The sequence below is a fragment of the Venturia canescens genome, chromosome 8 (assembly GCF_019457755.1).
Source record: "Venturia canescens isolate UGA chromosome 8, ASM1945775v1, whole genome shotgun sequence".
NCBI lineage: Eukaryota > Metazoa > Arthropoda > Insecta > Hymenoptera > Ichneumonidae > Venturia > Venturia canescens.
This window is the reverse complement of record NC_057428.1, coordinates 21,965,609-21,993,367: the sequence shown is the minus strand read 5'-3', so window position 1 is coordinate 21,993,367 and position 27,759 is coordinate 21,965,609. Positions and strand designations below refer to the sequence as shown.

Genomic DNA, 27,759 nt, shown 5'->3' with positions numbered 1-27,759 from the left:
TTTCATGCCTTTTAAATTCGTAAGGAAACCAACGAATCTTTCAGAGATGTGAGTCACAGAATATTAATTTTTCTCTCAAAACTGCGATTCCAGCTCGGTCTCTGCTGACGGGAAGAGAAGAAAAATGAGTCACTCGCCTTGCGGGTTTTTCTACGTTGAGATTTCCATGACAAATCGATGTGATTGCGCACCGTGGCGCGCGTGCGACGCTTTGACCCTCGGATGATTTTGCAATTATAATTTGCCCCGGTTGAGTGAAATCCAGACAATGTTGTCGGTTCGAAAAATGTATATCCAGGATTGTATTTTTTTATTTTCTTTTTTTTCGGTCAATAACACCGTCAACTTTTTTTCTACGCTTTCTTGTTGTTGTTGTTGTTATTATTGTTTTTCGATTTATCGTAACAAATGTTCCGTGTCGTTGCAGATCTCGTAAAAAAGTATGAAACTCGGGGTGGTGTTGTGTCGGGAATGATTGCGGTGAGTTTGCAATTCGACGGTTACACTATAGTTAAAGACACGCGATATACAAAGAAGACGCTCGATTTAACAACGAATGTAGGTCGAACCCACAGCTATTCGGACTCTCGCTTTTGTAGTCACGCGCATTGCCAGGTGGTGAGTAAACAAATTAACATATGTAAATTAAGGTGATAGCAAAAAAATCGATATTTTATTTCGTCACACTCGAAGTAGAAGACGCACGAGCGTTGACAAAAAAATATATATTTCCCTCCTGATTCGGAGTATCATTTATGATATGATACTCGAACGGCGGAGATACGCGAATTGGATGATACGATGAATATTGGATTTTGAGATTGCGCGCATGTAACTAATTTTTATGATTTTTCATTACAGATAAAATTCGTTTTATCAATTTTGACGAAGCAAGAAGTTTGGCTTTGATCGTTGATCTTGATAAATAAAATTAAAGAAAATTTCGACGGTTTTACCTCGATTTATTGTTTGTCTATCGACTGCTCGTCCATCCTCCAATCGCAATAGAATCGCAAATTTACAAATTTCCTCGACTCATTGTCATTTCATATTTGTTTCATTGGAATATTTAAGGTACATTGCGAGCGCGCGTTCAAACAAGTTGAAAGAGAGCGCGAGTAACAACCGAGCGGAACAGATGAAAAAGAGAAACAATCGGATAAAAGAGCTTGGGTTGAAGTGCAAGGTCATTGCTTGATTTAGTTTGAAAGAAAAAATAAGGTTTGCCGTATGACCGACTAGGATACACACGCGAATTCACATACACCTACGGAAATTCTTTGTTTCTCTCCGTCTCTCTTTGGCTCTCAAATCCGAGTCCCATTCTTACCGATCTCGTTTCTTCCTTGGCGACGGATATATACCCTCGTTGGGGGCTTTGGCCTGTGTGCGAGCATTGTCGTCCAAGAGTCCACCTTACGATCTTTTTTAAACTGGTTACTCCTCCTCCTCCTCCTTCTCCCTCGCCCCTCCGATGTGAAAAAGGGAGAAAGAGAGAGAACGAGAAATGTACGGAAAGAGGAATAAAAAGACGAAGCATGAGAGAGGTCTGACACACGCGTCGTTGCACTTGTCCATTGTACAAAGGTGAGACCAGGTGGTACACACAATCCTCTATGCTCCAAGTATTTTTTCACCCCTCGCTGTGGCTGCTCCTCGGCATTCTACAATAAAACCAAACATAAACACCAATCTTTTTTCTCAACTCTTATTTGGCTTACTGGCTCGAATAATGAGCTACCGAAATCACTCTCTTTCGAGTCGAAAAGAAAGAAAAAATCATCCAGCTCGTACATCATTTTGTTAGAGACGTCATAATATTAGTTTTTTCATTCTTATTTCGATGATGCGTCTCGCCACGGAAATATAGTATATTAGCAGTGAAGTATCTTACGCCTCAATCAAACATTTATACATTTTATGCTCTTCGCCATCCGTCATCCGGGGTATCTGAAAATATTGTCAATTCGACTCTCGTCACGGCTAGTTTATAAATCTTTCGTATTTGTACAACACTTTATATTTATAAAATATTTCATAGACGCATACACGCGTGCAGAATTTTGAATTGACTCACTCCCCATACGACGAATAATGTGTATATATATATATCGACGGAACAGAAACATATATTTTTTTTTACACGTAATACTACGTCACAATACTAGCAATTAAATGACACGACTAATACGAATGTATTTTCCATGGCAGCAGCGTTGGGAGAGAGAAGCGACGCTTACCACACGAGGAGAGTGTGACTCGTCGTCGATGACTCGGCCTGCGCGGTTTTGATACCCGGAGTGTGTATACAAGAGAGTCGGGAATAAAGAGGGAGGGAGAGAGAGAGAGAGGTTGGACGTTGTTGGAGCTATCACGCTGTTTGTAAGCCACCACGCTGCTCAGTGTGCTCCAAGGCTGGCAAACGTCGAGACGTATACCCAGCCAACGACTTTTTCCTTTCGTCATCAATTCATTCGGTGACAAAACTCGCGTCAATTGCCAGTTTTATTCGTATACTTTTCAGACCGAAACGTCGCGAAGAGGCATCTACGCGGATCGACTTGAAAGCTAGCCGACGAAATATCACTTTTCCTTTCCATTGATCGAACGCTTTTTCGAATACACCCGGAAGTGTGGAGACGTTAATATATATTTTTACAGATTTACATTGTGAATATAGAGTCCAACCGGATCGCGGGTAGTGCCTAAAAAACTGAAAGGAACCCGCGAAAGGAGCTGGAATTTGGTGAATTTTCGAAAGCTCTGCGTGTGGCAAGAGAGAGAGAGAGAGAGAGAGAGGGAGGGAGAGTTTTGTGAAGAGGACAAATAAAAGGACTGCCTACGAGAAAGATCACACGGAAGGATATTATTCGGGCAACATGGCCACCGCTATAGACGACCGGCAGGAACTTCTCGAACATTTTGAAAACGTGAGTCCTGTCGTTCCTCCTTCTTTCAATACGGAGCGTCGTTTAACGTCGCTTCCGCAGGAGAATTCGTTTCGAACGCAAAGTAGATATTTTTTATGTGTTACTCTCTCTCTCTCTCTCTCTCTCGGAATATTTGACCCTACCTACCTTGTTTCGTGCAAATCTCGCGCTGTCTTTTCCGAGCCTCCCCACCAACGGTCCCCCGCCTATCCCTTCCTATATCGATCCATGGCCGGTATATTCACATGCCCACCTCGCGGCGGGTTTTAAACCTGCAGCGATGATGCCTCGTGGACGCCGCGATAGCCGTATACACCGTGGAATGCGCCGGGTGTCACCGCCCTTTTTTTTTACACCTAACACGCTTTCGTTCCTTTTTTTACCTTTGGCTTTCTCATTAATTCTCGAAAAAGCAATTTTTCCCTCCAACTCGGACATTCGACGAGTCAATTATTTCACTTTATTTTCCATTGTTGAACCATCCTCTCCTTTAAAATGTCATTATTCAGTTGACTGACAATGAGAAAAATAACGTCGAAATTTCGCTATTTTTTATGGTCAAACTCCCTGGATGAAATTCGCCAAAATAATGGTAAAAAATATCGCGATATTGGCTTACAGCTCGTTTCAAATAAATCCTGGATTTGAAACTTTGCGAGGAATAATTAAAGGCGCTACGTTGCGCTGCTTCGTCGAAATCCTTGACCCTGAAAAATAAATGTTTCGTTAATCGCATTTGCTCCTTCTTTACAGACCCCAGAACGCGCGAGAGTAGATTTTATTCAAATTTCATTTCTTCTCTCATATTTACGGGAGTGTTTGTTTAAGCACGTGTTCGCTATCCGCCGGAATCATTTACGTTGCGTACGTCACAGCAATGAGTCACGCGTGTGCAGCGAAAACGTAAAAAAGGAGGGACGAAAAATTGTGAAAAACGCTTGGACTACACCGGAATGAGGAGGCTCGCATAAAAATGGGGGAAAAAAAACTCGGCGATTCGAATAACTCTTCAGGCCTTTTAGATTTTGTTTGCTTCTGACGTTTCGGGAGTCATCCGAGTCTCACATAAATTAAAAGGTCTTGAGACGCGACACGGGCACTGCGCGACGATCGCGTGCGTTTCACGAGTCGTGCGTCTTCCAACAACATCGAATCCATTGAAACAATGACCTTGTTTGGCCGTTTGAGTGGCGGAACAACGTCACATGTGCGGGGCGGACCGTGCGCGGCGAGATGAAATTACCTCCATCCGCCGGTGCATGTACACACTGCACGACGTGTATCGTCGAGGAAAGTCTTCAATTATCTTATTGATCCTCAACGACGGAATTCTCTCGAGCCTTCCCCTTTTTCTCTGGCTATTCTCTCGAGCGCGTTCGATGTGTGTGTTGTGCTAGGTTAAGGCCTTGCTGCATACACTCGTGATGGGCGGAAAACTCGAATATTTTTTTTATTAGATATTCTTCAAGTACAATGCACGGCTGAAGAATATTTTCAACAAATTTCACAAAGTACGGAGCGTTAGATTCGGAGCTCTGAATATTTCAACCGAGCGGCCGGTGCGCGCGGTCCTCCGATATACTCGAATCTTTAAGCGCGATTATCTGAGAATCGTTTTTTTTTTAAAAATACCTTTGCGGTGGAGACGATTGTTGAAAAACTGTTGATCGAAAATTTAGCACCTCGAAAAATGAATTTTTTGTTAAAACTCTCGCCATCTTTTTTTACATGAAAATTTTTACAAATCCTCCGTTCAGGCCCAAACTGTTATTATAATTAATCAGTGGTAGAAATTTGGTATGGATCGGGTTAATAGTCTTTTAGTTATCATGCCCACCGCCGCAACTGATGCTCCAAAAAAGGTGCTTCTGGAATACGGCTGGAATTTGGCCATTTTGGTAAATTTTTTGATGAAAAAAATTGTAGGAGTACACACGACCATGTGGACTAATGAATGTCGTACACAGTTTTTCAATAAACATTTATTTTCTCGTCGAAAAGAAATAAAAAAAATCACGTTTTTTGGCCGCTGCTCTAGTGTCTATAAGGCCTTATTCATTTGTTTTTCAAGACCAAAAATTTATTCGTCGGTAGGGAAATATTACTGAAGAGGCTGAACCCCCGATAAAAAATGACGAGCTTGAACCGGCCCATGAGTACGTATGGGCATCGAGGGAGGGTGGAAATCGAGTTTGTCGATTCCCCGGCGCCCCTCCTCGTAGCCACGGTAACGCGAAACAGCTCCGAAAAAGCTTGCAGCGACGGTTTTACCTCCTCCTCATATTTTCCAGGAGAAAAATCATTTTACACTGATCTTGGGCACTCGATTTTACTCGGAATTTCATTTTGTCCAGCCGCATTACTGCGGCATGAGGTGTACGAAGTTCACGGGGGTCGGAGATGATCCGGCAACGTTGCTCGCCCCCATCGTTCCTACGAGCAGCATGGGGAGACGATCTTATTTTTTAATCTGTCAGGATACGAAAGCCTCGGGGGTTCGATAGCGAGATACGTCTCGTTTGGGAGCCTCGTACGAGGGGGGTCGCCGAAGAGTCTTCCCCATTTTAACCCCGCAGACATTGACACCGTGCACAGAGATTTTCAAACGTTTAGCAAATATCTCGCTCGCCAATTGTATTAAAAGGATACGCACACATTTCCTCGAGTTTACGATTTTCCTCACGAAACGTTCAGTCGCTTTCCTGACAGTTATTATTTTGAGCTCGATCAACGAAAAATAAATTGGTTTCGCTCTTAATAATTATGCGGCTGATTCGGTGCAATCGATGTCGAAAGGAGGTAATTTTTCTATACACTTTCGATGAGGCTATTAAATGATGTCACACAGTTTTGTGCTTCGCTTATGCGAGTGATAAGGAACTAAGATAAAAGCTTATAATTCCAAAGTCTCGTTAGCTTATCGCGTGATATTTGCAAGTTGCGTATGCCCGAGTTCTCAAGACCCGAAGCGAGCGCGCGCGCGCAAGATACGCGACTATATGGTTATGCAAGCTCCTTCGCGTTATCTTATTTCATTGTAACAAGCCTCTAATGTTGATGTGAGAATATGAAAATTGATTCGTAAATAAGTGCAATAGTCGATGCTACTGCCTAAATATTTCGTTTTTATTTCTTCGTTTCGGACAATTAATCTTCACTCCAATGTAATTTCATCGTGTTCTTCGACGCGTGTGGAATTATTCCAGTATGACGAATCTCCGGTCTGCCATTCATTCATATCGCGTTTCATGTTTGCCGCACATACGCAGCTATGAAAAAATTTTTCTCTTTTTAAAAGAAAAAAAATAGTAATAAAAAATGAGCGTAGAGTCGAGGAATTCCTAAGCTCGCTCTCGTCTTCGCAAGTCGCGCATTTCTGCATTAATTTCACGCTCGTAACTGTGAAATCGTCGTGGTCCAATCTAACTACGATCTCACCACACTCTCGTGCAGTATTCCTCTCCTCACCTCTTTTCCTCGAAGTTCTCCGATGTGGAAATAACCCGGTGCAGATTTTAGCCAATAAACATTTTATTTACGGTTCAAATAGTCAAGCGGCTGACCACACTCCCATGCAGATCGTACGAGAGTTTTGTCATTCAGAAAACAAATGATTTGCCATGAGTAATTGTGACGCGATCAGTGGGATGAATCATGCACTCTGCTATATCCGGGAAATCAATTTTCTTTTGTACAGCATGCAAATGAAAAATGAACGAGCGAAGTCTGACGTTTCGTTCTTGCTTCGAAATTTCGAGGCGGCATGGATCACACAAATAAACAAGAGTTTTCGCAGGGGGAGATAACTCGTCGAGAGGAAAAATACTATGGCCACGTGCACGCGCCCAGAGCGACCCCATGGAGCGAACGTTGCGGTGGCACGCGCTCGTCGCCCTCCGCGACAAAAACCTTTTTTTTTTTTTTTTCAATTTTACTCTCGCTCTCTCTATTTTCAAAACGATCTCGCTGCTCCTTTTGCCGCTGATCATTATAACACTTTTTTAAAACTCGGGCCTCTCTGCGTGCTACGATTTTATCTCCTGTGCGACGTTCCATAGTACGATAATAAGACTCGCGCGGTTATCTTTTCCAACGAAAATTTCATTCTCGATTAGGTCTACCGCGATTGGCTGCCCCGAAGCGACTCGAAGAACCAAACAGTCATTTTTTCCTACTTGTCACGCGGATTCGGCATCGTTAATGACAATTTTATTTCAACCCTGTACTAGATTGTTTTAAAAGAGGAAACAATGAAACGGTGCATTTCAACGATTTAACGTTCAAGTTATGAAATTGGGCATATTACTAATCCGCGCATTTCCCGCGTTTGTCAAACAACGGTAAAACGGAAAAAACTGAGCACACATAAAACAAACGGCGCAGACGTAATTATGACGAATTATCCACGAAGAAAAAGAACTTGAGAATCGCTGAATCAGACTCCGCGCTCGTATGGTATTAATTATTTACATTTGTCCACGAGACGAGACGGGGGATTCTCTCAAGTTGGTCATGGAAACGAGGCTTGCTTTTTTTTCCTCGTATTTTTTTTTTTTTTTTTTTTTTTTTTCATTTTTATAAACGGAGAAACGTCGCTCGATCTTTCATGCTCATTCTCCCACAATATTATAGATGTATACAATATGCGGGCGAACACTTGAAAATTCATTCTCACGTGCGCGTGATACAGCTCCTCGCATACGGTACCTATACAGTAAAATAACCCTTTGTTCAGTACCCACGTGTCTCACGCTCATAGTTTCTCATTATTCCTCGTGAGCACTTTTATAATTAAAACCTTACGTGCTCTCTCCCTTTCGCAATATCTCGGAATTACCGGCTCGTCAAAAAACTATCCGCAACTCGGGCAATTATTTTCTCCTTGATTTTAACGATTGTCGGGGATATTTATAATTTTTATGATATATTGCGCATCGAGTCAATTGATACGGCCAGCGAAATAGAAATGTCACGACTTTCGGATGAGTCATACTTCGGTACGCGTATCATTTTACTTGTGCATATTCAAGGGGACGCACGGCAGCACTCCTGTCTAGTCAAGGTAAACTGCCAATCAGTCGGGTGACCAAAAGGAGTCGAGTTTCATGGCTCATGGCGCAGGGGTCAAATCTGGCCGAAGACCGGACCGCGCGGAAGACGGGAAAGTGTTTGGCGCATGCTCGGGTGCGAGGCTCGTCATTCAGTGATGTACGATTTGGGTAGCGCGCTCAACCTGAGCTCGGGACAATTTTTAAGAATTATGCAGACGCCCTATTTTTCGAGTAAAAGATCCATTTATGGAAGGGGGATAGCTCTGCGGAAATAAAAGTGAAGTTAATTTCAAATAAAACGGCAGGAAAAAAATGACTTTTTCTTTGAGGAGAGTCGCCTGAACGGCGGATATTTGTTTATCTTTTAGCAGCCACTAAAAATTATAAAAATACGACTTTGTTGACACAATCGCATGTTCCGATTGGGAATTCAAACTTTCAACTTAAAATTTCCGAAAGTCTCGTTTTTTATCATCTCAATGTCTATGTTAATTTCTGAACGGGATAGCGGTATTCGAAAGTCAAGGGAGACCGACGAAATAGTAAACGAGTCGAAGATTCTCGCATGAGTTTCCTTCGATCGTAGCGGATTTCGATGCATTCGCTTCATTGCTCTCGTATTTTCCATCAACAATCCGCCCAATTGGTTATTTCATGCTGGCTGAAACTAGTGTTGGGACGATGAAATCTGAGAAGAGTCGAGGACAGTCGGCTACCATGTTTGTATATGTTTACCATCGCGATATTGCTAATTCAGCTTTCAAAACAATGTTAATTGAAAACACAGTGATCGCAAGTTATCTCCGGTAACTCGAGAATTAATCATAATGCGTAACTTAAAGAGGAGATAAACCATGCACACGAGTCTCGTATTCCCATACAAATTGTAACAGGTTTGCATCCGTGTACGAATCTGAGATAAGACGAGGTGCGTCGTTTTTTATTTCTCTTTCGTTATTCTTGTGCGCGTACAAAAATAAAAAACGAATCGTCGCGGTCTCGAATGTCACTTACCTACTTTCGTTGTATATAGCAGAGAAAATAATAATCGAAACGGGGATAAACGTGCGCGAACGAATTTCTTGAGGGGAATTTTCATCGCTCGTAGACCGTGCGCTTTTTGCTTCTTTATAACTTCCTATTTCCTCGTGGGCAATTGTTCTTCGAGCGCGAGCAGCGTTCTCCTCTCCGTTTGCGGAATCCCGGTGTGGTCTAGCCGCGATAAGGGGGAGGGGGAGGGGCAGGGGGGGGAATTTCAATTACAATTCTTCATATTTCGCTTTAATGATGAAATAATGAATCAGTTTGTATTCAAATTTATATAGCGAAAATTATAGTTGACTCTTGTTAGCGCACTTGCTGGTAAATGTCGCGCGACAGGAAAATTTAGAGTGGTAGACTGCGACTGTGGTAATCGCTGTGAACGATCCTGCGAGTCGAAGAGTGACGGAGAAAGTTGTAAATACGAGTATAAATGCGGTTCGGGAGAGGCTCAATGATAATTAAAGTAAGTGATTTATCTGAATTCCGTTGCAGACACACTGCTGCGGGAGAGTTGCTGCTCTCCTCTCGATTATCACACGCGAGTGGGTGGCTCCCGCCAGTGAATCATTTCACTCGTTTATTTTCTTTTCTTATCTTCATTTTTATATTCAAATCCAAAAATGTGATACATCGATTAATATTTGATTACTCAGACGCCCTCTCGCAATATATTTTATTCCGCGTATAAATACGGCGGCCGGAATCAATTTTTTTTTTTTTTTTTTCATACAAAATTGATTTTCAAACAACAATAATGTTTTGGCAAACATTCCAAGAAATTGATTATATTTTAATGTTTTTCATAATATGCGACTACAAGAAGATCAGCAGATGCAAGTGCACATTGGTCATGAGCGATTCGAGCGGATATGAATAATCGTTTGATATTTCATTGAGAAAATATGCGAGTAGGTACGACCCGGGTAGAGTTGAAACAGGGCTTCTTTGTGCGCGAGTTAATCGTTTCACCAATAACGAAGATGAAAAACTACTCGGCACTTCCGCTTTCACGAGCTCGTACAAACTTCTTATTGGCTATTTTTTGTTCGAACTGCCGCGCGAATTTTGCCCGAGACAAAAGTTTTTAGGTGCGTGCTCTCCTTGGAGAAAAATCAACGCGTCGTCGCAAATAAAACTGCAATTGAGTCAATTACGAGCAATCGCGAAGCCAGTAACGTAAGAGACAACTTTTTCGTTTTTTTTTTTTTTTTCTTCAACATTCCTCGTCTTGTAGCGATTCTTTCATCGACTCGCCGATGAAGAATCGAAATATATAAAAGTATTTGCTCGAAAAGATGAATAAAAAAGAAGGCAACCGAATGTAAAAGCGTTAGAACCCGTCGAAGGCCGAGAGTGTCACATAAATTGCAATGATTTATTCGAGACACGGCGAGACGCATCTCGTCTTACTCACTTAATCGCTTTGGCCTGATTTTTTTGCATGGACATCCTCGCACTACGTGCCGTTCAATTTTTTTCATAGGTCGCCTTTCAATTTGAAACGAAAATATATAAGCGTTGGGCGCTCGCTCGCTCTGCTCGAACCATTTCGCTCGTTAAAAATATTTCAAAAGTACGTACTGTAGGAATCCGGAAAAAGGGTACGTACTATACGAGTCCGAGATACACCGGAGTGTTTCTCATCGAACAACGGACCATCAAATCCTTTCACTTGAGAAAGCACGAGGAATGCATAACAAATGAGCGAGCAATCTCAAACAAACGAACTCATCGACGTTATAATTCTTAAAATCTATTCAAAAGAAGGAAAAAAAGTCATGAACGTATCAATAATCAAACACACTAAATTCGATGATTGTTTTCGTGTGTTTCATCGAATGCAAAGTGTAGGAAAACGGGGTTCCGATGTTCGTGGGCGAAACTGGGAAAAACATCTGCGTGTGCTCCTCTGTGACAACGAATTGACATAATCCAACGTCTTTTCTACCTTGACGTACTATTTCTTTTGGTTATTCTTTTTTCCCTACAATGATCCTTCGGTATTGACGACGTTGCTCAAATTCAAGGCTGAGAGGCGCGCGCGACTACTTTGCGTTCTCAATTCTCTCCTCTGCTCGCTCGTCCTCGCGGTTAAATTCAACTCCCACGCTTGCCCAAGTCCGTATCCGCAGAGACCGAGAGTTCTCTCAAACAGGTAGCCATAAGAAGCTAACGTACATGCGTATACTTCTCGAATGGTGACGCTGAAGTTTTCAACGCTGGAGTCCAACGAAATGATCTCAATAAAAAGCCTCCAATAACTCTCCAGTCATTCTCCAATTTCGTTCCCTGCCGAATTTGCAAAATTCGTAGCTTTTCAAACTGCACCGACACTTGGCGAAATAAAAAATTGGCGAATTACAAATGTTTTTTTTTTTTTTTTTTTTCGTTCATTTCGTTGGACTCGAACGTTGTTTCGGATATGCAGCTAGGCTTTTTCAAGATGCTTGAGTCTCTTGTTTCGATGAAACGAACGAAAGGAAAATCGATGATCCCGAAGCTACTGCTGGGATTTCGACTCTGCACCGATTTTCAACTTTTTGAGGTTTTACAAATTTTCACATTTTTATTTTGTACTATGATTTAGAATCGGGATAAATCCGGCGCTAGGCTCGAAGTCTTGGGCATGATGAACCGCCTGCAAATCCCCCCAATTAGGCCTTTTCAAATTCTCACCCAAAGCCTTTCGATCGTCGTTACGTGTATTATCTGGGATCTCTTACATTTATTGTTCCATTCCCACACTTTTTTCTCGCAATAGATTATACCGTAATTTTGCCGAACAAACAATTTTTTTACTTTTATCGCCCGGGAATTTTTTCTCTCTCTCTTTTTTTTTTTTTTTTTTGTTGCCGTTGGTTATTGAACGTGCCGATAAGAGAGCTCTTGATAAGCAATCGCCGTAAAACGGAACTCGCAATCAGTCACACGGCGGACATTGCGTTAATTTCTCGACGTTCGCGATTCTCTCGTATCGAGTTGTGTTTCTTTGAGGACGGATAAAAAAAAAAAAAAAAATAAATAAATACGAATAAGAGATGGAGATGCAAAATATGCCGAAATGGGACGTCGTCGAAGAGTACCTTAAAGATCTGGTCTACCTGTTCGAATTAGTGAGTCGATATTGGTTTTATAGATCGATGGTCGAATCGCTTATTCGGAAACTCGAACAACGCCCCGTCAATCTGTGATAACGAAATCTAAAAGTTGGAATAACCGTCGAACGCACGTTTATATAGATAAAATCTTGAGATTTTTATCACGGCTTGAACCTCTTGAAAAATGTGTGATTTATTTTTCGTGTCAAGGAATAATTGATGATAAATTTTGGACTGGTGAGATCGGAACGACAAAGCCATAATAAAATATGTTGGTTCTTTTGATTCGGCAGATCGACGTGAACAGAGATGGATTCATCGACTTGACGGAATTACGTAACGCCCTGGACAGGGTCGGCTTCAAAATGCCGGGTTACAAGGTACGCCAAATGATCGAGGAATACGACGACAAGGATCGACCCGAGCACAAAGGACGATTGTCTTTCGAGGAATTTGAAAAACTTTGCAAAGAGCTCAAAGCCAATGAACTCGGCTCGACTTTCAAAACGGTTGTATCGAAGAAAGAAAACCTCGAGACTCTCGGCGGAATTTCTGAGGCTTCAAGCGAAGGTACCACTCATTCGGTTCGTCTCGAGGAACAATTGGCTTTCAGCGATTGGATCAATACCAATCTCGGATCCGACCCTGATCTCAAACACTTATTGCCCATTGATCCCGAGGGAAAGACCCTCTATGACAAGGTCAAGGATGGCATACTGTTGTGGTGAGTTACGCACCGCGACTAATTTTTCGCATCACAGTTTTACTCGATTTAAAAATTTTTCAAATTTTTCAATCATTTTCCTTAAATTACAGCAAAATCATTAATCACTCGTGCCCGGACACGATAGACGAGAGGACGATAAACAAAAAGAATTTGACGTTGTACAAGAAGCACGAGAATCTGACACTGGCATTGTCCTCGGCTCAGGCGATCGGCTGTAACATCGTCAACATCGATGCTCACGACTTGACAAAAGGAAGTCCGCATTTGGTGCTCGGTTTGCTCTGGCAGATCATAAGGATTGGTCTGTTCAATCAAATAACTTTGGAGAACTGTCCGGGACTGACAACGTTGTTGCAAGACGGCGAGAGGATCGAGGACCTCTTGAAATTGTCACCGGAAGCTATATTGTTGCGTTGGGTAAATCATCATCTCGAGCACGCCGGTATTGCTCGTAGATGCAACAATTTCCAATCGGACATCACCGACTCGGAGATATATTCGCATTTGATAAAACAAATTGGACCGAGCGGCAGTGACGTTACTCTCGAGGCACTGATGGAGCCGAATCATACGACGCGAGCGGAAATAATGTTGCAACAAGCCGCCAAATTGGGCTGTCGAAGTTTCGTCACACCGAGCGACGTTGTCAACGGCATTTACAAGCTCAATCTTGCCTTCGTTGCTAACATGTTCAACAATTATCCGGGGCTCGACAAGCCCGAGACGAATATCGAGGGTCTTGAGTCCGTTGAGGAAACGAGGGAGGAAAAAACTTACAGAAATTGGATGAATTCGATGGGTGTCTCGCCCCACGTTAATTGGCTCTATTCCGATTTGGCCGACGGCCTTGTGATATTTCAACTCTGTGAAATCATAAAACCCGGCTCTGTCAAATGGCCACGGGTACACAAAAAATTTACAAAATTACGAAAGTTCATGGAGAAATTGGAGAATTGCAATTACGCGGTCGAGCTTGGCAAACAAATGAATTTCTCACTGGTCGGCATCGCCGGACAGGACATTAACGACGGAAACGCGACGTTGACTCTCGCCCTCATTTGGCAATTGATGAGATCATATACGCTATCGTTACTTACTTCCCTCTCAGCGACACCTGGAAGTCGAGAAGTCGATAAAGAAATCGTCCGATGGGTCAATTCGAAGCTTCAAGCCGCTGGTAAAAATAGCAGCATCAAAGGTTTCCAGGATTACGCTATCGCCAACGCTAAGCCCTTGATCGATCTCATCGACGCCATCAAACCTGGCACTGTCAACTATGATCTCGTTAAAGAGGGAGGCAACGAATCGGTAATTATAAATAACCTCGGTGCAACTTGTAATTATAAAATTACTCCGTCATTTTTTGTCTCATTAACGCTTTATATTACGTTTACTTGCTTCAGGACAATTTGGATAACGCCAAATACGCAATCTCATTGGCGAGAAAATGTGGAGCGAGGGTTTACGCCTTGCCTGAGGATATTGCCGAAGTAAAGCACAAAATGGTTATGACGGTATTCGCCTGTTTAATGGCGATGGATTATATACCCAACATGGATTCGGCGAAGCAGAACAACGTCAATAATGTCAACGACGCGAATAACCTCAACAGCGTAAACAACGTCAATAATGTAAACAGCGTCGACAACGGTCAATAATGTTGATCTTCCTTTTACGTCGGAAAATCCTGAGAGACCTCAAGTCTGATGCACCTTGAATTATTATTTGGGAAATGCATTTTTTTTATAGGAATTCTCTAACAAAAAATAAGCGAACTTTATCCGCCCAACATTTTCTACAATTCATAAAATCATGCACGCATTCGTACTTTGGTCGAAGCTCTCGGGTGCATCTTATCGTGACGTAATAATTGTAAATATAACTTTAAATCGATAAGTTAGCTTGTTCCAAGATCAATGCGTTAATTTGGCTTTGACGAGCTCCACGGTCTTACACACGCGTGAGTATTTTCTCGTGATTCATTGATTATTGATTTCTTCAGTCCCGCAGAATCATGCGTCCGATCATTTTCAATCAGACGCGTAAGAGAATCGTTAAACGAAGAAACGGACAATATATTCTGGATTATGTTTATTGCTAAATCCTCCATTTTTATATAAAGCTAACATACCAGATTTTCGTTGCTCCACACGGTGTTTGCGAATTGAATCTACTTCGATACTCGTCTCTTCATCCTCGGACGCGAAAACAAACGTATTTTCATTTTCTTCCGTTTGTCTGGTTGATTTTGTTGTGCCCGTTGGTCCGATGGGCGATACTTGCTAATGTCTTGATACGTCTCTGCATGATCAGCGGAGCACAATTCTAGGTATTATTAATCGTGCCATGAAAAAAACGTTCGATAGTATGGAAAATGATGATTGAACAAAAGGATTTTTTTTTAACGCACGAATTTTTAGATACTCGCCGCTTTCTCGTCACAAGTAATTTGTTTTTTTTTCTAACGATTATTACACCAACATTCGAAAGTAAAATAAATAACATTTCCTGTTGAAAATTGCATCAAGCGACAAACGAAATTGTTGCGAATTCACCGACTAATGATTTCGAACGATTTTCCATACGAAAAACGCTAATATCTCGGAGTATATAGGGATCCTACGTAATAATAAATTAAAAAATAGGGAATGAGTGAGACTGTCCAATGGAAAATAAAAATTGTCGTTTTTCGAACAACAATTGAATCGTTGCTCGAAAATGTTTTCCACAAATATGCGCTAATAATAATAATTATAATATACAATGAGATACAAACCGTGGTAAAGAGCGGTTTATCTCGATCGTTTTAACGATCAATCATTTACGCTCATCGATTTGTATACGTGAATTTGTACCAGTAAGCAAGTTTATCGATTAAAATGATAAAGGTAATCGCTTCTTCGCTCACGCAAAACGAGTGGCCTGAACGAAATAAACTAATCGTACGAAACAAACAATACACAATAACGGTTCCTGCCGACATGCCCGGGGCATTTGCAATTTTGCGGATCAAGATAAAGTCGAGTTACTCGTGAAACGAGAAAAAATTGAGAAAGAAAAGGATGTACGAAGCTGAAACAGCCAGAGAGGTAAAGGCACGTGGGGTAAAAGTCATTCGATAATTAAACAAAGCGGCGTCTAGATAGACATATTATATACATATATATTATATATATATTGAATATTATTATTAAAATTATTATTGCAAAAGATAATCGCCACCGGATTTCCATCATTCGATAAAAATATTAAAAAAAACGATTCCATTCATTAATTAGAGGAAAAGTACCAAATCAGTAAAAAAAAAACTGATCAACATATACGTACTGTTTTGCGATAACGATGTACATGATCATAGCGATAGTTATTAATTTTTTTTTTTAGATGTAACACGTAATTTAAATAAACAAACAATTTCATCTAATTTTAAATGTTTTCTCTTGTTCAGGAATATGAATGAGAAGCCTCGATTTTATTTTATTTATCTTCCCTTTTATTGGGAAATTATTGTGTTTCTCAATTTGCGAGGAATATTTATTTTCTTCCGTTATAAAATTGAATATCGCGCTAATATTGTTGTTTCTGCTCAGGCAGCAGGTACGTATATATCATTGAGATCGATGGAAACAGTGATGGTGTCTTTGACAAGGAACTTGATGGTTTTCGATGTCATCGTGCCTTCGGTGTAGCTCGTCGAGGTAAAGTTTTCATTCGTCATTTTAATCTTATTCGTCGATGAGGTCTGTCAATTGAGCAAATATGAAAAAAAAACCTTTTAGTATTTAGGAGGATAAAATAATGAAAAATAGCGAATGATAGAAAAAAATGTAATGACGAATATTTTGTCTAGGAATTCACCACGTTCGAGGAAAGTTTACTGCCGTGCAGGACATCGTTGTGTCCACGACTGCCGAAGAAAAAATCTTGCGAGCGTTTGCAATTGGCTATTTCTTTGGTACGATTGACGTCTAAAACCCAAACTGCGGTCTCGTCGAAGTCGTCCGGATGTGACATTAACTTGAAGAAACCATCCTCGAGCTTCCTCGGATTGGAATGAGCGAGTGGGCGGAAATTGGCTCGCGTTTTGACCGGACAATCGTCGACGATCGTGAGCGTTTCGAGCCTCGAGGAGCCCCGCCTTTCACCATCGAAATCAACGTCGACGTTCAACAGATCAACTATCTTTTGTATCATTCTCAAGGATCGTTCGGACTTCTCGTTGCAGGACGATATCTTCACCCCTGTCTCGTCGAATTCAAGAAGAAATTTCTCGTTCGTTATCGTCGCGGGATCGTCGGTCGTCGGATCCGCTGGTAAAATCGTTCTCGACGAATAGTTGAGAAATATCTGATCGTGCGTTATCTTAGTGTTCTTGAAACAACACCACAAACTTATCGGGTCCGGGGTACACGACATTGTACCTTCGAGGGTGTAATCCGTCCCTAACGATCTTGAATTTTCTACCGTCGCGCTCGAGTGAACGACAACGTGGAAGAAAAATGTTGGTTTGTAGTCGAACCGACCGGATGGTACGACCAAATCAACCGCTGCAAACGAAAATAAACTGCGTTTACACCTCTTCTCACCCCGTACTTTAGCCATTTATTCATTACACCGAAACTATTATTTTTTCGCTTCATACAGACCGAGGAGATACGGTATGACGAAAAACTTCATGACTGTGCGTCTCGTTGGAACGATTTAAACTCGTCCGAGCGTTCGTTGCTTGCTTTTATAACGCCTCCCAATGGAGCAGTATCAACCAGCAATTTTCTTTATTCGCGATGTGCTCTAGCGCAGGGACCTTGCCTTTTCGAATCGTCGCGCTCGGACTATGCCATATATAACATTTTTGTATCTCGCACAAATTTGTCTATCGAAAAGATTTCTTCTTTCTTATACAAGTTTTACTTTTCAATCTAATCGAGAAGAGGATCATCGTTCGCAATTTGAATCGACAAGTTTTTATTGATGCGATGAGTCAATAAATTTGTTAATGCCTGTACGAATAAAAAGCTCTCCTCGTTGTGCCCGGGGATGCGAGAATTTTGGCTTTTCAAATGTCCCCGTTCAAATTCGAGGCTAGCGAGAAATTGGTTGATTCAAACTGCAATAGCTCTCTTGCGCGCGTATATATGATTTATTGTGTACGTATGCGGACGTACAACAATTTGCTTCGATAAAACGTAATATCAACAGATGGAGCACAATTTGCGATGCATATACGTGTACGCATGCGTGAGAGAGAAACTATTTTATTCTAGATCATACGCGCAATTCGTCACGTTCGACCTCCACGACAAAATTAAGCATAATTTAACATTGGGGGAAGAATATAGTAGGCGCACGAACGGACGCGGAATGATTCGTTTCTCGCCGCGATCAATCGGCTTGTTTATTTTTTGTTATTCCGCAAAGGATACATTTTTCACGCTATACCGCGAGTAGTATTACGAGCTACGGTCCTCGCGGTTACGGAGATTTTTTCAGGAAAATATATCATGACAATCGCGTGGTTAATCAACGAGCTAATTTAAATGAAACATTTGAAATATGAAATGGCCATTTTACGTTTCTTGACAGCTCAATTGAAAAGCTGATTAGTAAAATTGTATGACTAAGTCTCATGCGACATTGCAATAATTTACTCATCAAGAGTATATATAAGAGGAGCTTTCAGGATCCTAACAATCTCACTACTGTGCAAAACATCAAACGGATAAAATGTTCTACTGGGTCATTCCTTATCTCGGTTCTTATTTTATTATATTTTAATCATTATTATTTGTTATTTGCAAATTGTTTTAAAAATATTCTTGAAATATGCTTAAAATTTTTAGATTTTGTTGATTCAATATTCCGAGCCGAATGAATATCGTTCGTTCAGTTTCATAAACAATGTAATTTATGGTATTCTGTTTTATGGTATACGCAGTGGCATACAATTTGACGGAGCCAACGTCGCATTGGAAAAATGGTCCGGTGCACACCTTCGAGGCTGAGGTGAACAGCAGTTTTCTTCAGCACACCGAAGACGAAGCGAATTATTATGCCGACGTATCGATGATCTTCGAATGCAGACCCGTTAACACGAGCTTCATAAAGTGTCGAGTGCAGAACGCGAGCATGGATAATTACGCAATGATGGATAACAACGATACTCGCGTGGGACCGGGAAAGTCCGATTACTACGAAGAATTCGGAGGGATTGATTTCCACATTGAATTCGATAAGACTGGCATTAAAAATTTAACGTTTCCCGAGCCTCGAGGATACTTCCGTGAAATGGTCATTCGGGCGATATTCGACAGCTTGAATGTTGGCATCGATTTGACCGAGAAAAATTTCGATCATTACAAGGCTCTTGATAAATCGGTATACGGTGACTGTCCGACGTCTTTTACTATCTCAAAGATTGCCAAACGAGTCGAAGGCATGGAACTATCGGTGAAGAGAGATGCCGCTGTCCGGAGATTAAACATCGTTCCATTTCCCGATGAATTTTCGGACGATCAGACGATCCTCATTGAGAAAGATAGAAAGACGAGAATGTGCTTGAACAAAAGTTCATACATATTTGGAAGGGAGGAGCCACCCGCGCCGGGTCGTAAGAGCGGCCTCTTGGCAGAATTTGACACAGTAAGTTTGAACGAACCTTCGATAAAACCATCTCGTTCCATCGTTTTTTGTGTCCTTTTGATTTTATACAAATCCATTAATTTTTCTAGATCCGGTCAAAGACCGAAATATACTTGGGTAAAAATCGCTTCAACAGTCACAGCGAACAATCGGGAAGCTACAAAATACGATTCAAATCGGAAAATTCGAAAAACCTTAACAACAAAACGATGATGGGAAAGAGGAATGAAAAAATAAGGCTCACCCTTCTCTCAATTCGTCCGGACGAAGCCTAATCACCAGTTTTATCATTGCGACAACTAAATTCATATTGCTCTGCAAACACCTTAGATTATTTTATGACTTGAAATAAGAGAGTACAACGTAATTAAATACGATCGCTTCTTCAATTTATATAATACAAATAAAATCTGCAAATGTTATTTTTCATTATTTATTATTCCGTTTTTGTCTGTTTCTCTTTTTTCCACGCTCCGCGTCCGCTTCGTCACACATAAACTCTTTCATCCGTATATAAATTGCGAGGCTCGTTATCGTGCGACTGTCGCATTATAGGAGTACGCCATAACAATTAACAAAAACGTCATATTGACAGGTGAGAGATAAACTATTCGAATCTGACTTTTATCTTATTCAGACGAATTTTGAATTTTAGTCAAATATTCGAACTACGAGTAAAGTTCCTCACCGGAGGCTTCCCATTAAGGTGGTTGGAGCGTGTGGTTAACTGCGCGCCTTACGACATCGGAAAATTAATCGAGGAGAGTGGGGTATATAAGACGAGCTTTTCATGACCCACCGTTCTCACTACTGTGCAAAATATCGAGCGGATAAAATGTTCTACTGGCTTATTCCTTATTTCGGTTATTATATAAACGATACTTCATTTTATTATAAACGTACTTGTAAAAAATTTCATTCGTTTGTCAAGTCGAACGGAATTTCCTCCATATTGTGGTTTATCGCGACAATTTAAGGGGGGTCCTGCTTTAAAAAGTCATAAAAATCGATTGTTTTTTGGAATGATTTTGGATAGACCGAAATAACTCAATTTCAAGAGTACAAAAACATTTTTGTTTAACTTGAGAAATACTAATTTGTGTACTATGTGGAGATCACAATTACAGTCTGTAACAAAAATTCCAATTTTTTTTCCCATTTTCATATATTTTCCTTCCACATGAACCTATAAAAATCTGAAAAAAATGTCAATATTCTATATTTTTAGAAAGTTTGAAAAAAAAACGTTTCTAAACAAAAAATATCACTTCAACGCGCTGTAAATATAAAATTTCACAATTTTTTCGGGTTTTTATAGATACTCATATGGAAGGAAAATACATAAAAATGGAAAAAGTTCGCTACGGTGAGTTAATTCCGCGGCGTCTATCCGCTAAAAACATTCCCGAAAACGATCGGTTTTTTGACTTTTTAAAGCAAGAACCCCCTTAATGTATTTTTCTATATATGATTCTATCGGAAACATCAGTGGCGTACAATTTGACCGAGCCAGCGAAACTTTGGAAAAATGGTCCGGTCCACACTTTTGAGGCTGAGATAAAGACGATTATTGTGAGGGAGACGATAGAAAAATATCATTCCGATATAACGATGCTCTTCGAATGTAGACCGATCGCGACGAGTTTTATCAAGTGTCAAGTGGAGAATGCGACCCTCGATAATTACGAGATGATTGATAACAACGAGACTCGTGCAGAAAGGGAAAAATCCGTGTGGCGCGATGAATTCGGGTCTTTTGATTTTCACATCGAATTCGATAAAACTGGCATTAAAAATATAACGTTCTCCGAGCCTCGGGGATACTTCCGCGAAATGATAATCCGCTGGATATTTATTAATTTGAACGTTGGTATCGATTTGACGGACAAGAATTTCGGTCAGTACGATGCTGTCGATCGATCGCTGTACGGCGACTGTCCAACAAACTTCAATATTAAAAAACTTGCCAAACGAGTTGAGGATAAGGAATTTTTGGTGAAGAGAGACGACGCCGTTAGAGAATTGACGATTGTTCCCTTTTTGGATGAATTTTCGGACGACTCGACGATCCTCATTGAAAAAGATAGAAAAATGATGAAGTGCTTGAATAAAAAATCTTACATGTTTGGAAGTGACGAGCTGACCGCAAAAGATCGGAAAGAGGGCTTCACGCGAGAATCTAATATCGTAAGCCTGATGTTTTTATAACGCGATTACATCAAAGTGCTTGCTCGCTGGTACACGAGAAATTTGTTCATTTGATCTATTTTAGGCTGACCTACGAAGCGAAATTTACGTGGGCAGAAATCGGTTTAACAGCTACAGCGAACACTCGGGAACCTTCAGAGCTGGAATTAAATCGGAAAATACGAAAAACGTTAATAGCGGAATTGTAGTGGGGAAGGCAAGTGAAAAAATAAGGCTGACCCTCCTCTCGATTCGTCCAGATTAAAAATCAGAGCTTTATTAGAGGCGAATGGCTCCGTAGTATAAATAACTTTCGTTGTTACACTTTAATGACAATAAATCTATATTTGTTTATAGTAATATTCATTTTCCTAAAACTTATACACGTATACTCACTTCGATGTAGGATTTTTTACAGTCCATGCTCGCTATGCAAACCTCTTTCAATTAAGGAGGCTCAAGCGTATCTTATGGAATAATTATTTTCCTGCTATTTTGCACAATAAAGTTTTTTAAACGGAAAGCTTAATACAGTATTAAACGAAATTGAGATATTTATTGTTGAAGTTCGCAATTTTTTGAAAGCTTTCGTAACAGTCCATGCTTAACCTCTCATTTTCAACAATGAATATCTCGATTACCAGACAGTGAAACCTCTCCAAATTTTTACACATAATTATAAGCGCTGCTCAACAAGATTCACGCTAATTTTCAATTCATTCACTCGAAATAATAATATCCAATGTATTTTTCGTATGGTATCCTTATGTCCATATGTCGCTTGAACTTCCTTGAATGAACTGTTGAGATGGAGTAGAGCCAGGAGAGAGTTCAATGGGGCTCGAAGATTCGGTCGAACTACTCAGACCAAATGTTATTTTGCTCCTATAAGAGTGCTGGGGAAGGGATCGCGACTGGCTTATATTTCACTTCCCTGCAGATCGTGAGTAATTGCTCAATCAGTTTATTCAAAAATCTTTGTTACAAGAGGAGAATAATTGATGGAAAATTGCTTAAAACATTGTTGGATACGAGCCGAAAATTTTAAAGAGGACGCAGTTTCATCCAGAAACCTCCGAGAGCACTGACGAGGAAATATTGAGGATTTATTCGCGGTGGATCGATCATTTTGGGTGAAACTTGGATGCGATAACTCGACAAAATAGTGGCGATCGCAGCCTTAACTTGGAGAATACCGAGTTTGGAGCCTGGACAAGCTCTGGGTCCTTCGCCGAACGGCAGATAAGCGAACTTGTGTCTGGCGTCGATATTTTCCTTGGAAAATCTTTCGGGATCGAAAACTAGGGGGTCTTGCCAAATTTGAGGATCTCTGTGAAGTCCCAGCACCGGTATCAAAATTGAAGAGTTCGCCTCGAGATCGAGCCTCGATCCATCCGCGCTTTCGAGGTGACACTTTTCCGCGGTGAGCCTAACAAAGTTGCCCACGGAAGGGTACAAGCGCAGAGTCTCGTTGATGACTTTGTTCATGTAGCTCATCTCCTGGATAGCTTCGTACGTCAAACGACCTTCGTGCGTCTTCAAAACGTGACGAACCTCTTGACGCAAATTGTCTTGAATCTCCTCATTTTTCCCTAACTCATAGCAAACGAAACTCAAAGTTAAGCTGCTCGTTTCAAAGCTTTCGACGAAAAAGGAAAAAGCGTGGGCCAAAGCCTCCTCGCGGGAGATTTTATTGTCCCTGTGAAGATCGAGCATCGCTCCGAAGACGTCGTTCCCCATCCGATGGCCGTCTTTTTTTCTCGACTCTTCGAGGCTTTGAACCAACTTCCGGAACTCGGCGTCTACTTCCGGTGGTACGAAGCTCGTTTTTATTATTTTATTAAGAACCGGTAGTAAGAGCGTTATATTCATGAGAGCTCCTTTCACCGGCGATGGATCCAGCATTTTTTTCATCTCATTGAGAAGTATAGCGGAGTCGTTCTTCTTGAAGGAATTAGCTTCTATGCCGAATACCGTTCTCCCGGCAACCTCGTGTGTGTACCTCGAGAATAATAGTTTTGAATCCATTTCCAGAGACTCTCGGTCGCCCAATTCGGAGCTCAAATAATCCTTCATCAACCGACACGCGCTCTCGATGTCCAAACTCATCAGCTTGATCCTGTTGATCGATAAGGTCGAAGCGAATATCGGTCTGGCGTGTCGCCACTCTTTATCCCGGAGGAAAAATGGGTCGCGTCCTATCAACGGATCTTTCTCGAGGTCCAGTATTTGAGCATTGTGCTGAAAAGCTTTGAAATTCGACTGTAATACGACCTTTACGAGATCGGGATCGCGGACCATCAACACCGGGCTCGACATGTCGAAAAAACCGATCACACTTTTTCCTACGCTCTCCTCATAAATCCGGGCGCTCAACGTTGACAAATTATCCTTCAATCTGTACACGGATAACGTGTTACCGAATATTGGAATCGCACCCGATGCGTAAGCTATTCCTCTCGATTTCCAATAATCCAATGGACCGAGCAACCGATTATACACTAAATAACCGAATAACAAAATACATATCGTTATGATAATCGTCGTGATTTCCATGCTGTTCGATTCAATTGTTTTTTTTTTTTTTTTTTTTTCTTCAGCAATTGAAGCTAAAACAGCCGTGTTACGAGACGCAACTGCTCGCGCTCTCGTATCACGAAGCAAACTGATCGCCTCTCCCTATCACGACTCACATATGAGCGTTTCATTATTTTTCGAGGTCCATTCAATGACGCAAATGACCTTTGGGCTCGGGTCTATTCATCATCATTTGTACTGCATCCAGTACACGTAGAATTTTTCGAATCAAAACTAATTTGTTCATTTTGCTAACAGCCGTAGACTCGGGGCTTCACCATTCGGATTCTCGCACTCATCGCGCTGTCCATAAAACTAATCTATCATATTTTTTTCCTCATTTTATTTTCAAAGTAAGCAGTTTGAGGGATTGATGATTTTTAGGGGAGTACACGAGGCGGGTTAAAACAAACAACAACGATTGGGAATCGTGACGAGCCAATTGAGCACATCGAAGATCGAATTCGACGCGTGTGCTTCGAGAATCATTGAGCCGTTTTATCGCGAGTATCGTTACGAGTCGAATAATCGTTTTTTAAAATGCTATTCGATGTATTATTCGCATCGGTCGACGAGTTGTACTTTTCCGCAGGATTAAAACCATCGACGAAGGGCAGGTCGACGCTAATTGGATCGAAAATAGGTGGGATTGGTTTGTCGATCCGGTCAATCGAGTGCAGTTCCAAAGTTGTTACCACGTGGAGCATCGTCGTATTTCCCCCTGGTTTTTCGATGTTCTTCATTCCAATTTCCTCCGTCGTGTACGAAGTGAAGGCTCTGTCTCTCACGATTGTTCGGCTGATGGATGATTTCTTTCGAATATAGAAAAGAAAGAAAAAAATTGTAAAATTTTCAATGATTTACTTTCGATCAGGTATGAAAAATAAAACTTAAAGGGCATTCGAGGAATGCACTTACGAGATCATAATGAACGGAAGTCATCATGGGATGATAGAAGAAGGTATCGAAGATCAGCAAACCCGGAACCGGATAGCAGCTCTCCAAATTTCTCGTTCTCTTGACACTGAGCATTTCTCCAAAGATCTTGGTGCTGTTTTTGTCGTCGTTGCGAGCGACTATTCTACGCGGGAAAAAAACGAGCTTGCCCACATTTTCTGCCTCGGCTTTGTCGATTTTTATTCTCGAACGGACGATTTTGACGAGCGCCTGACACCGACCATAAACAGACTTTTCCACAAGGGAATAAGTGCCTTCCGGTTGCGTCGAGACATCCACACCAGGAAATATCAATCCGGCTACGATACGATAAAAGCTCAATTGTTTCAAGGACGTTTCTCGACTCGTAATCAGCCTCTCGACGCTCGAGGAATTATATTTTATGTCGAAACGACCTATGTACGAATTGTCAGCTCGGAGATGCTGCTTGTTGCAAAGATCGATCGTTTTGTTGCACGGAGATACGTGGTAGATCGTTTGATATTGAGGATCCTCCAAACGACACGCGACCGTGTCGATCGTACGTTCTCGACACTTCAACTTTATCGTAAATATCGATTCTTTCACGTCGTCTACTATACTCGTCGATATATTGTAAGCGTATTCCACATTGTTTTTTACCGAAACGTAATCCACGTTCGCCAATGCCTCCGACGTTGGACTCGACAATAATACGCCTGTAAAATTTAATTCAACGAATGACAATTCTTCTCGCACCATTGTTTTTTCATTTAGCTTTATTTAATCTTTAACCCGTTTATAGATATATTTAAATTGAACGAGAGATTCTAAACGGTGTCTTACCAAGAAAGATCGCAATGACGGGTGCTGACTCGCTCATGACTACGGATTCGCTTCGACTGAATTGGAGCAACGACTCGCTCTCATCCGCTATTTAACTTTTGTAGAAATAAATTGTCAATTGGAGCTCGCATTGGCAAGGGACTCGATTGAATGAAAAAGCCCGAGAGAGGGCTTCGCGCGTCATGAGCTTCGCATAGGAAATGCAATCAACGCTATTTTGCGCGCGGAGAATCGCCCGACGAATCGTCGGAGAGCGCAGCAGGTGAAAAACAAAAATTTTTCTTTGCCTCTTCCGCATCAGCGTTGGTAATAATTTTAATAACAAAACATTTATTGAAAGGCTCGTTTTATTTTACTGCAATAATCATAATTAACGGGTATGCATACAATGCATTCTCAACCTACAAAGTTTTTCTTTTCGAAACTTTGATTTTCTTCGGAGCTGCTATTCTCTTCGGAGGAATTTCGCTCGTGGACCCAGTTCTTCAGGAAAATAGGAACCGCCATCGAAGGTCCTTTGAAGTTGACCAACGGACCAGAGGCCGGAACAATGTCTCGGAGAGTCAGAGTTATTCGTTCGGTTAAATTTTCTTCGATCAAAGTCTCAAGGTCCTTCAACCTTATCGTGTTTTCGGTCCACGAAGAAAAATGACTTTCGCCAAAGGTCATAAGACTCCTCGATGACAACTGCGCCGCGACATAGGATTTTCACAACTTTATTGTCACACTCGTATTCGTTGCTGCTGGGCGTTGTTAAAAAGAAGTTTAAAAAAGTATACTCACGAGCTTAGGCTCAAAAATGCTGGGCGTAGTGTGGAGCGGTTCCAAATTGCTGAAAAAATAGTCGAGGCGTTTTCGACATTTATCAATATTTCGAGTTCTCCCCATCATTTTAATTTCCCCATTTCTCGGCGGCATATCCGCAGGGAGGTACACAGAGTAGGGCTTTTCACGCGCCTCGTTATCGGTGACGTTTACCTCGGATCTCAAAAAGTAATGGCTCTGACAGGTGCCGGCAAAGAAATTTTCCGATATTTCGAACTGACTTTTCCCGAGGCCGAAAATATCAACGGCAACGTTCAACTGTGCGACCGACGCTCTTATCAGGTCGAGGATAAAATCGTCTATGCTCGACGAGACGACGATTTTTTTCATACCGCTACGATCGAAATGTAATTCGAAGACTCCGGCCTCGTTGGAGGGGTTCAATTGACAGCTCAGAGCCGTTATGGACTTGGAACGACAACTCAGTTCCATCGTCTCGTTATATGATTTGGCTGTTTCCGGGTGGCCTTTCTCGTACCAGATGCATTGTGCACACTCGAATCTCACCTCGTATATAGCCTCGGGACCGTATTTCCACTTATCCTTTCCACCGACTTCGTTCTCCGTCAGGTTCAAAGCCGCAGCTAGATCCCCAACGAAAATTGGAAAATATTTATTTATTTGGCGCCTATTCGTGCTTGGACTATTTCGATAGATATTCGAGCTACGATCGACCGCGGTAATCAGTCATTTTATTCGAGCAAACGATTGAGTCAATCTCACCGAGGTACAGCGGTATGAGAGGAACGATCATCCTGCCAGGAGTACGTTGGTGCTACTTGAAATAATTCTCAGCTCCTTGGCTCTTTATATAAGAGCAAATTATTCGCAACTCGAAAGAAACGAGCAATTTCGTCAATTCTCTACCCCCCACTACGCGCGACGGGCTTGTCAACCTATTGTCACGCGATGAATCATTT

The 27,759-nt window shown here is 41.4% G+C and overlaps 6 protein-coding genes and 1 long non-coding RNA gene across 13 annotated transcripts; 3 read left to right on the top strand and 4 right to left on the bottom strand.

Annotated features, from left to right (window-relative positions):
- Positions 1–111: 111 nt before the first annotated feature.
- Fim (plastin-2 Fim) lies at positions 112–16,274 on the top strand. 4 transcript variants are annotated; one of them, XM_043426835.1, is made up of 5 exons: positions 2,431–2,477; positions 2,662–2,930; positions 12,417–12,847; positions 12,940–14,158; positions 14,254–16,193. In XM_043426835.1, exons 2-5 carry the CDS (start codon positions 2,880–2,882, stop codon positions 14,506–14,508), a joined length of 1,956 nt encoding a protein of 651 aa, XP_043282770.1. In that variant the 5' UTR covers positions 2,431–2,477; positions 2,662–2,879; the 3' UTR covers positions 14,509–16,193. The 4 variants fall into 4 exon arrangements, with proteins under 4 accessions (XP_043282767.1, XP_043282769.1, XP_043282770.1 ...); XM_043426832.1 differs by lacking the exons at positions 2,431–2,477; positions 2,662–2,930 and adding an exon at positions 112–618 and having other exon boundaries at positions 14,254–16,274; XM_043426834.1 differs by having other exon boundaries at positions 2,418–2,930.
- LOC122415050 (uncharacterized) lies at positions 597–2,279 on the bottom strand. 2 transcript variants are annotated; one of them, XR_006261849.1, is made up of 3 exons: positions 2,078–2,279; positions 1,742–1,950; positions 597–1,664 (listed from the first exon to the last, which is right to left on the bottom strand). It is a non-coding gene; the product is annotated as an uncharacterized lncRNA (long non-coding RNA). The 2 variants fall into 2 exon arrangements; XR_006261848.1 differs by having other exon boundaries at positions 1,795–1,950.
- On the bottom strand, positions 15,990–17,623 carry LOC122415049 (uncharacterized). Of its 2 annotated transcripts, XM_043426843.1 has the most exons (3): positions 17,497–17,623; positions 16,709–17,397; positions 15,990–16,592 (listed from the first exon to the last, which is right to left on the bottom strand). In XM_043426843.1, exons 1-3 carry the CDS (start codon positions 17,525–17,527, stop codon positions 16,437–16,439), a joined length of 876 nt encoding a protein of 291 aa, XP_043282778.1. In that variant the 5' UTR covers positions 17,528–17,623; the 3' UTR covers positions 15,990–16,436. The 2 variants fall into 2 exon arrangements, with proteins under 2 accessions (XP_043282778.1, XP_043282777.1); XM_043426842.1 differs by lacking the exon at positions 17,497–17,623 and having other exon boundaries at positions 16,709–17,490.
- An 825-nt stretch (positions 17,624–18,448) lies between these two features.
- On the top strand, positions 18,449–19,911 carry LOC122415048 (uncharacterized). The gene is made up of 3 exons (XM_043426841.1): positions 18,449–18,602; positions 18,786–19,489; positions 19,579–19,911. The coding sequence occupies exons 1-3, from the start codon at positions 18,575–18,577 to the stop codon at positions 19,762–19,764; spliced, it is 918 nt and encodes a 305-aa protein (XP_043282776.1). The 5' UTR covers positions 18,449–18,574; the 3' UTR covers positions 19,765–19,911.
- A 146-nt stretch (positions 19,912–20,057) lies between these two features.
- LOC122415046 (uncharacterized) lies at positions 20,058–22,036 on the top strand. Of its 2 annotated transcripts, none has more exons than XM_043426838.1 (3): positions 20,058–20,352; positions 20,979–21,676; positions 21,762–22,036. In XM_043426838.1, the coding sequence occupies exons 1-3, from the start codon at positions 20,280–20,282 to the stop codon at positions 21,939–21,941; spliced, it is 951 nt and encodes a 316-aa protein (XP_043282773.1). In that variant the 5' UTR covers positions 20,058–20,279; the 3' UTR covers positions 21,942–22,036. The 2 variants fall into 2 exon arrangements, with proteins under 2 accessions (XP_043282773.1, XP_043282772.1); XM_043426837.1 differs by having other exon boundaries at positions 20,058–20,388.
- Positions 21,932–26,160, bottom strand: LOC122415044 (probable cytochrome P450 6a13). Its single transcript, XM_043426836.1, has 3 exons — positions 26,015–26,160; positions 25,172–25,887; positions 21,932–25,065 (listed from the first exon to the last, which is right to left on the bottom strand). Exon 3 carries the CDS (start codon positions 24,230–24,232, stop codon positions 22,721–22,723), a length of 1,512 nt encoding a protein of 503 aa, XP_043282771.1. The 5' UTR covers positions 24,233–25,065; positions 25,172–25,887; positions 26,015–26,160; the 3' UTR covers positions 21,932–22,720.
- A 183-nt stretch (positions 26,161–26,343) lies between these two features.
- Positions 26,344–27,686, bottom strand: LOC122415047 (uncharacterized). The gene is made up of 3 exons (XM_043426839.1): positions 27,563–27,686; positions 26,798–27,423; positions 26,344–26,701 (listed from the first exon to the last, which is right to left on the bottom strand). Exons 1-3 carry the CDS (start codon positions 27,591–27,593, stop codon positions 26,411–26,413), a joined length of 948 nt encoding a protein of 315 aa, XP_043282774.1. The 5' UTR covers positions 27,594–27,686; the 3' UTR covers positions 26,344–26,410.
- Positions 27,687–27,759: the final 73 nt, after the last annotated feature.

What these genes read in the sequence shown, in the direction of transcription:
- Fim (XM_043426832.1), top strand. Translation starts at nt 409, where the DNA reads ATGTTCCGTGTCGTTGCAGATCTCGTAAAAAAGTATGAAACTCGGGGT. An exon ending in GTCACGCGCATTGCCAGGTG is followed by an intron (nt 619 to 12,416) that starts GTGAGTAAACAA and finishes TTGATTCGGCAG; the next exon opens with ATCGACGTGAACAGAGATGG. An exon ending in AAGGATGGCATACTGTTGTG is followed by an intron (nt 12,848 to 12,939) that starts GTGAGTTACGCA and finishes CTTAAATTACAG; the next exon opens with CAAAATCATTAATCACTCGT.
- LOC122415049 (XM_043426842.1), bottom strand. Translation starts at nt 17,452, where the DNA reads ATGGCTAAAGTACGGGGTGAGAAGAGGTGTAAACGCAGTTTATTTTCG. An exon ending in GTAAACTTTCCTCGAACGTG is followed by an intron (nt 16,593 to 16,708) that starts GTGAATTCCTAG and finishes CTCAATTGACAG; the next exon opens with ACCTCATCGACGAATAAGAT.
- LOC122415048 (XM_043426841.1), top strand. Translation starts at nt 18,575, where the DNA reads ATGTTCTACTGGGTCATTCCTTATCTCG. An exon ending in CTGGGTCATTCCTTATCTCG is followed by an intron (nt 18,603 to 18,785) that starts GTTCTTATTTTA and finishes TGGTATACGCAG; the next exon opens with TGGCATACAATTTGACGGAG. An exon ending in TCTTGGCAGAATTTGACACA is followed by an intron (nt 19,490 to 19,578) that starts GTAAGTTTGAAC and finishes TAATTTTTCTAG; the next exon opens with ATCCGGTCAAAGACCGAAAT.
- LOC122415046 (XM_043426837.1), top strand. Translation starts at nt 20,280, where the DNA reads ATGACCCACCGTTCTCACTACTGTGCAAAATATCGAGCGGATAAAATG. An exon ending in TACTTCATTTTATTATAAAC is followed by an intron (nt 20,389 to 20,978) that starts GTACTTGTAAAA and finishes CGGAAACATCAG; the next exon opens with TGGCGTACAATTTGACCGAG. An exon ending in TCACGCGAGAATCTAATATC is followed by an intron (nt 21,677 to 21,761) that starts GTAAGCCTGATG and finishes GATCTATTTTAG; the next exon opens with GCTGACCTACGAAGCGAAAT.
- LOC122415044 (XM_043426836.1), bottom strand. Translation starts at nt 24,232, where the DNA reads ATGGAAATCACGACGATTATCATAACGATATGTATTTTGTTATTCGGT.
- LOC122415047 (XM_043426839.1), bottom strand. Translation starts at nt 27,593, where the DNA reads ATGATCGTTCCTCTCATACCGCTGTACCTCG. An exon ending in TCTCATACCGCTGTACCTCG is followed by an intron (nt 27,424 to 27,562) that starts GTGAGATTGACT and finishes TTGGGGATCTAG; the next exon opens with CTGCGGCTTTGAACCTGACG. An exon ending in GCATTTTTGAGCCTAAGCTC is followed by an intron (nt 26,702 to 26,797) that starts GTGAGTATACTT and finishes GTCGCGGCGCAG; the next exon opens with TTGTCATCGAGGAGTCTTAT.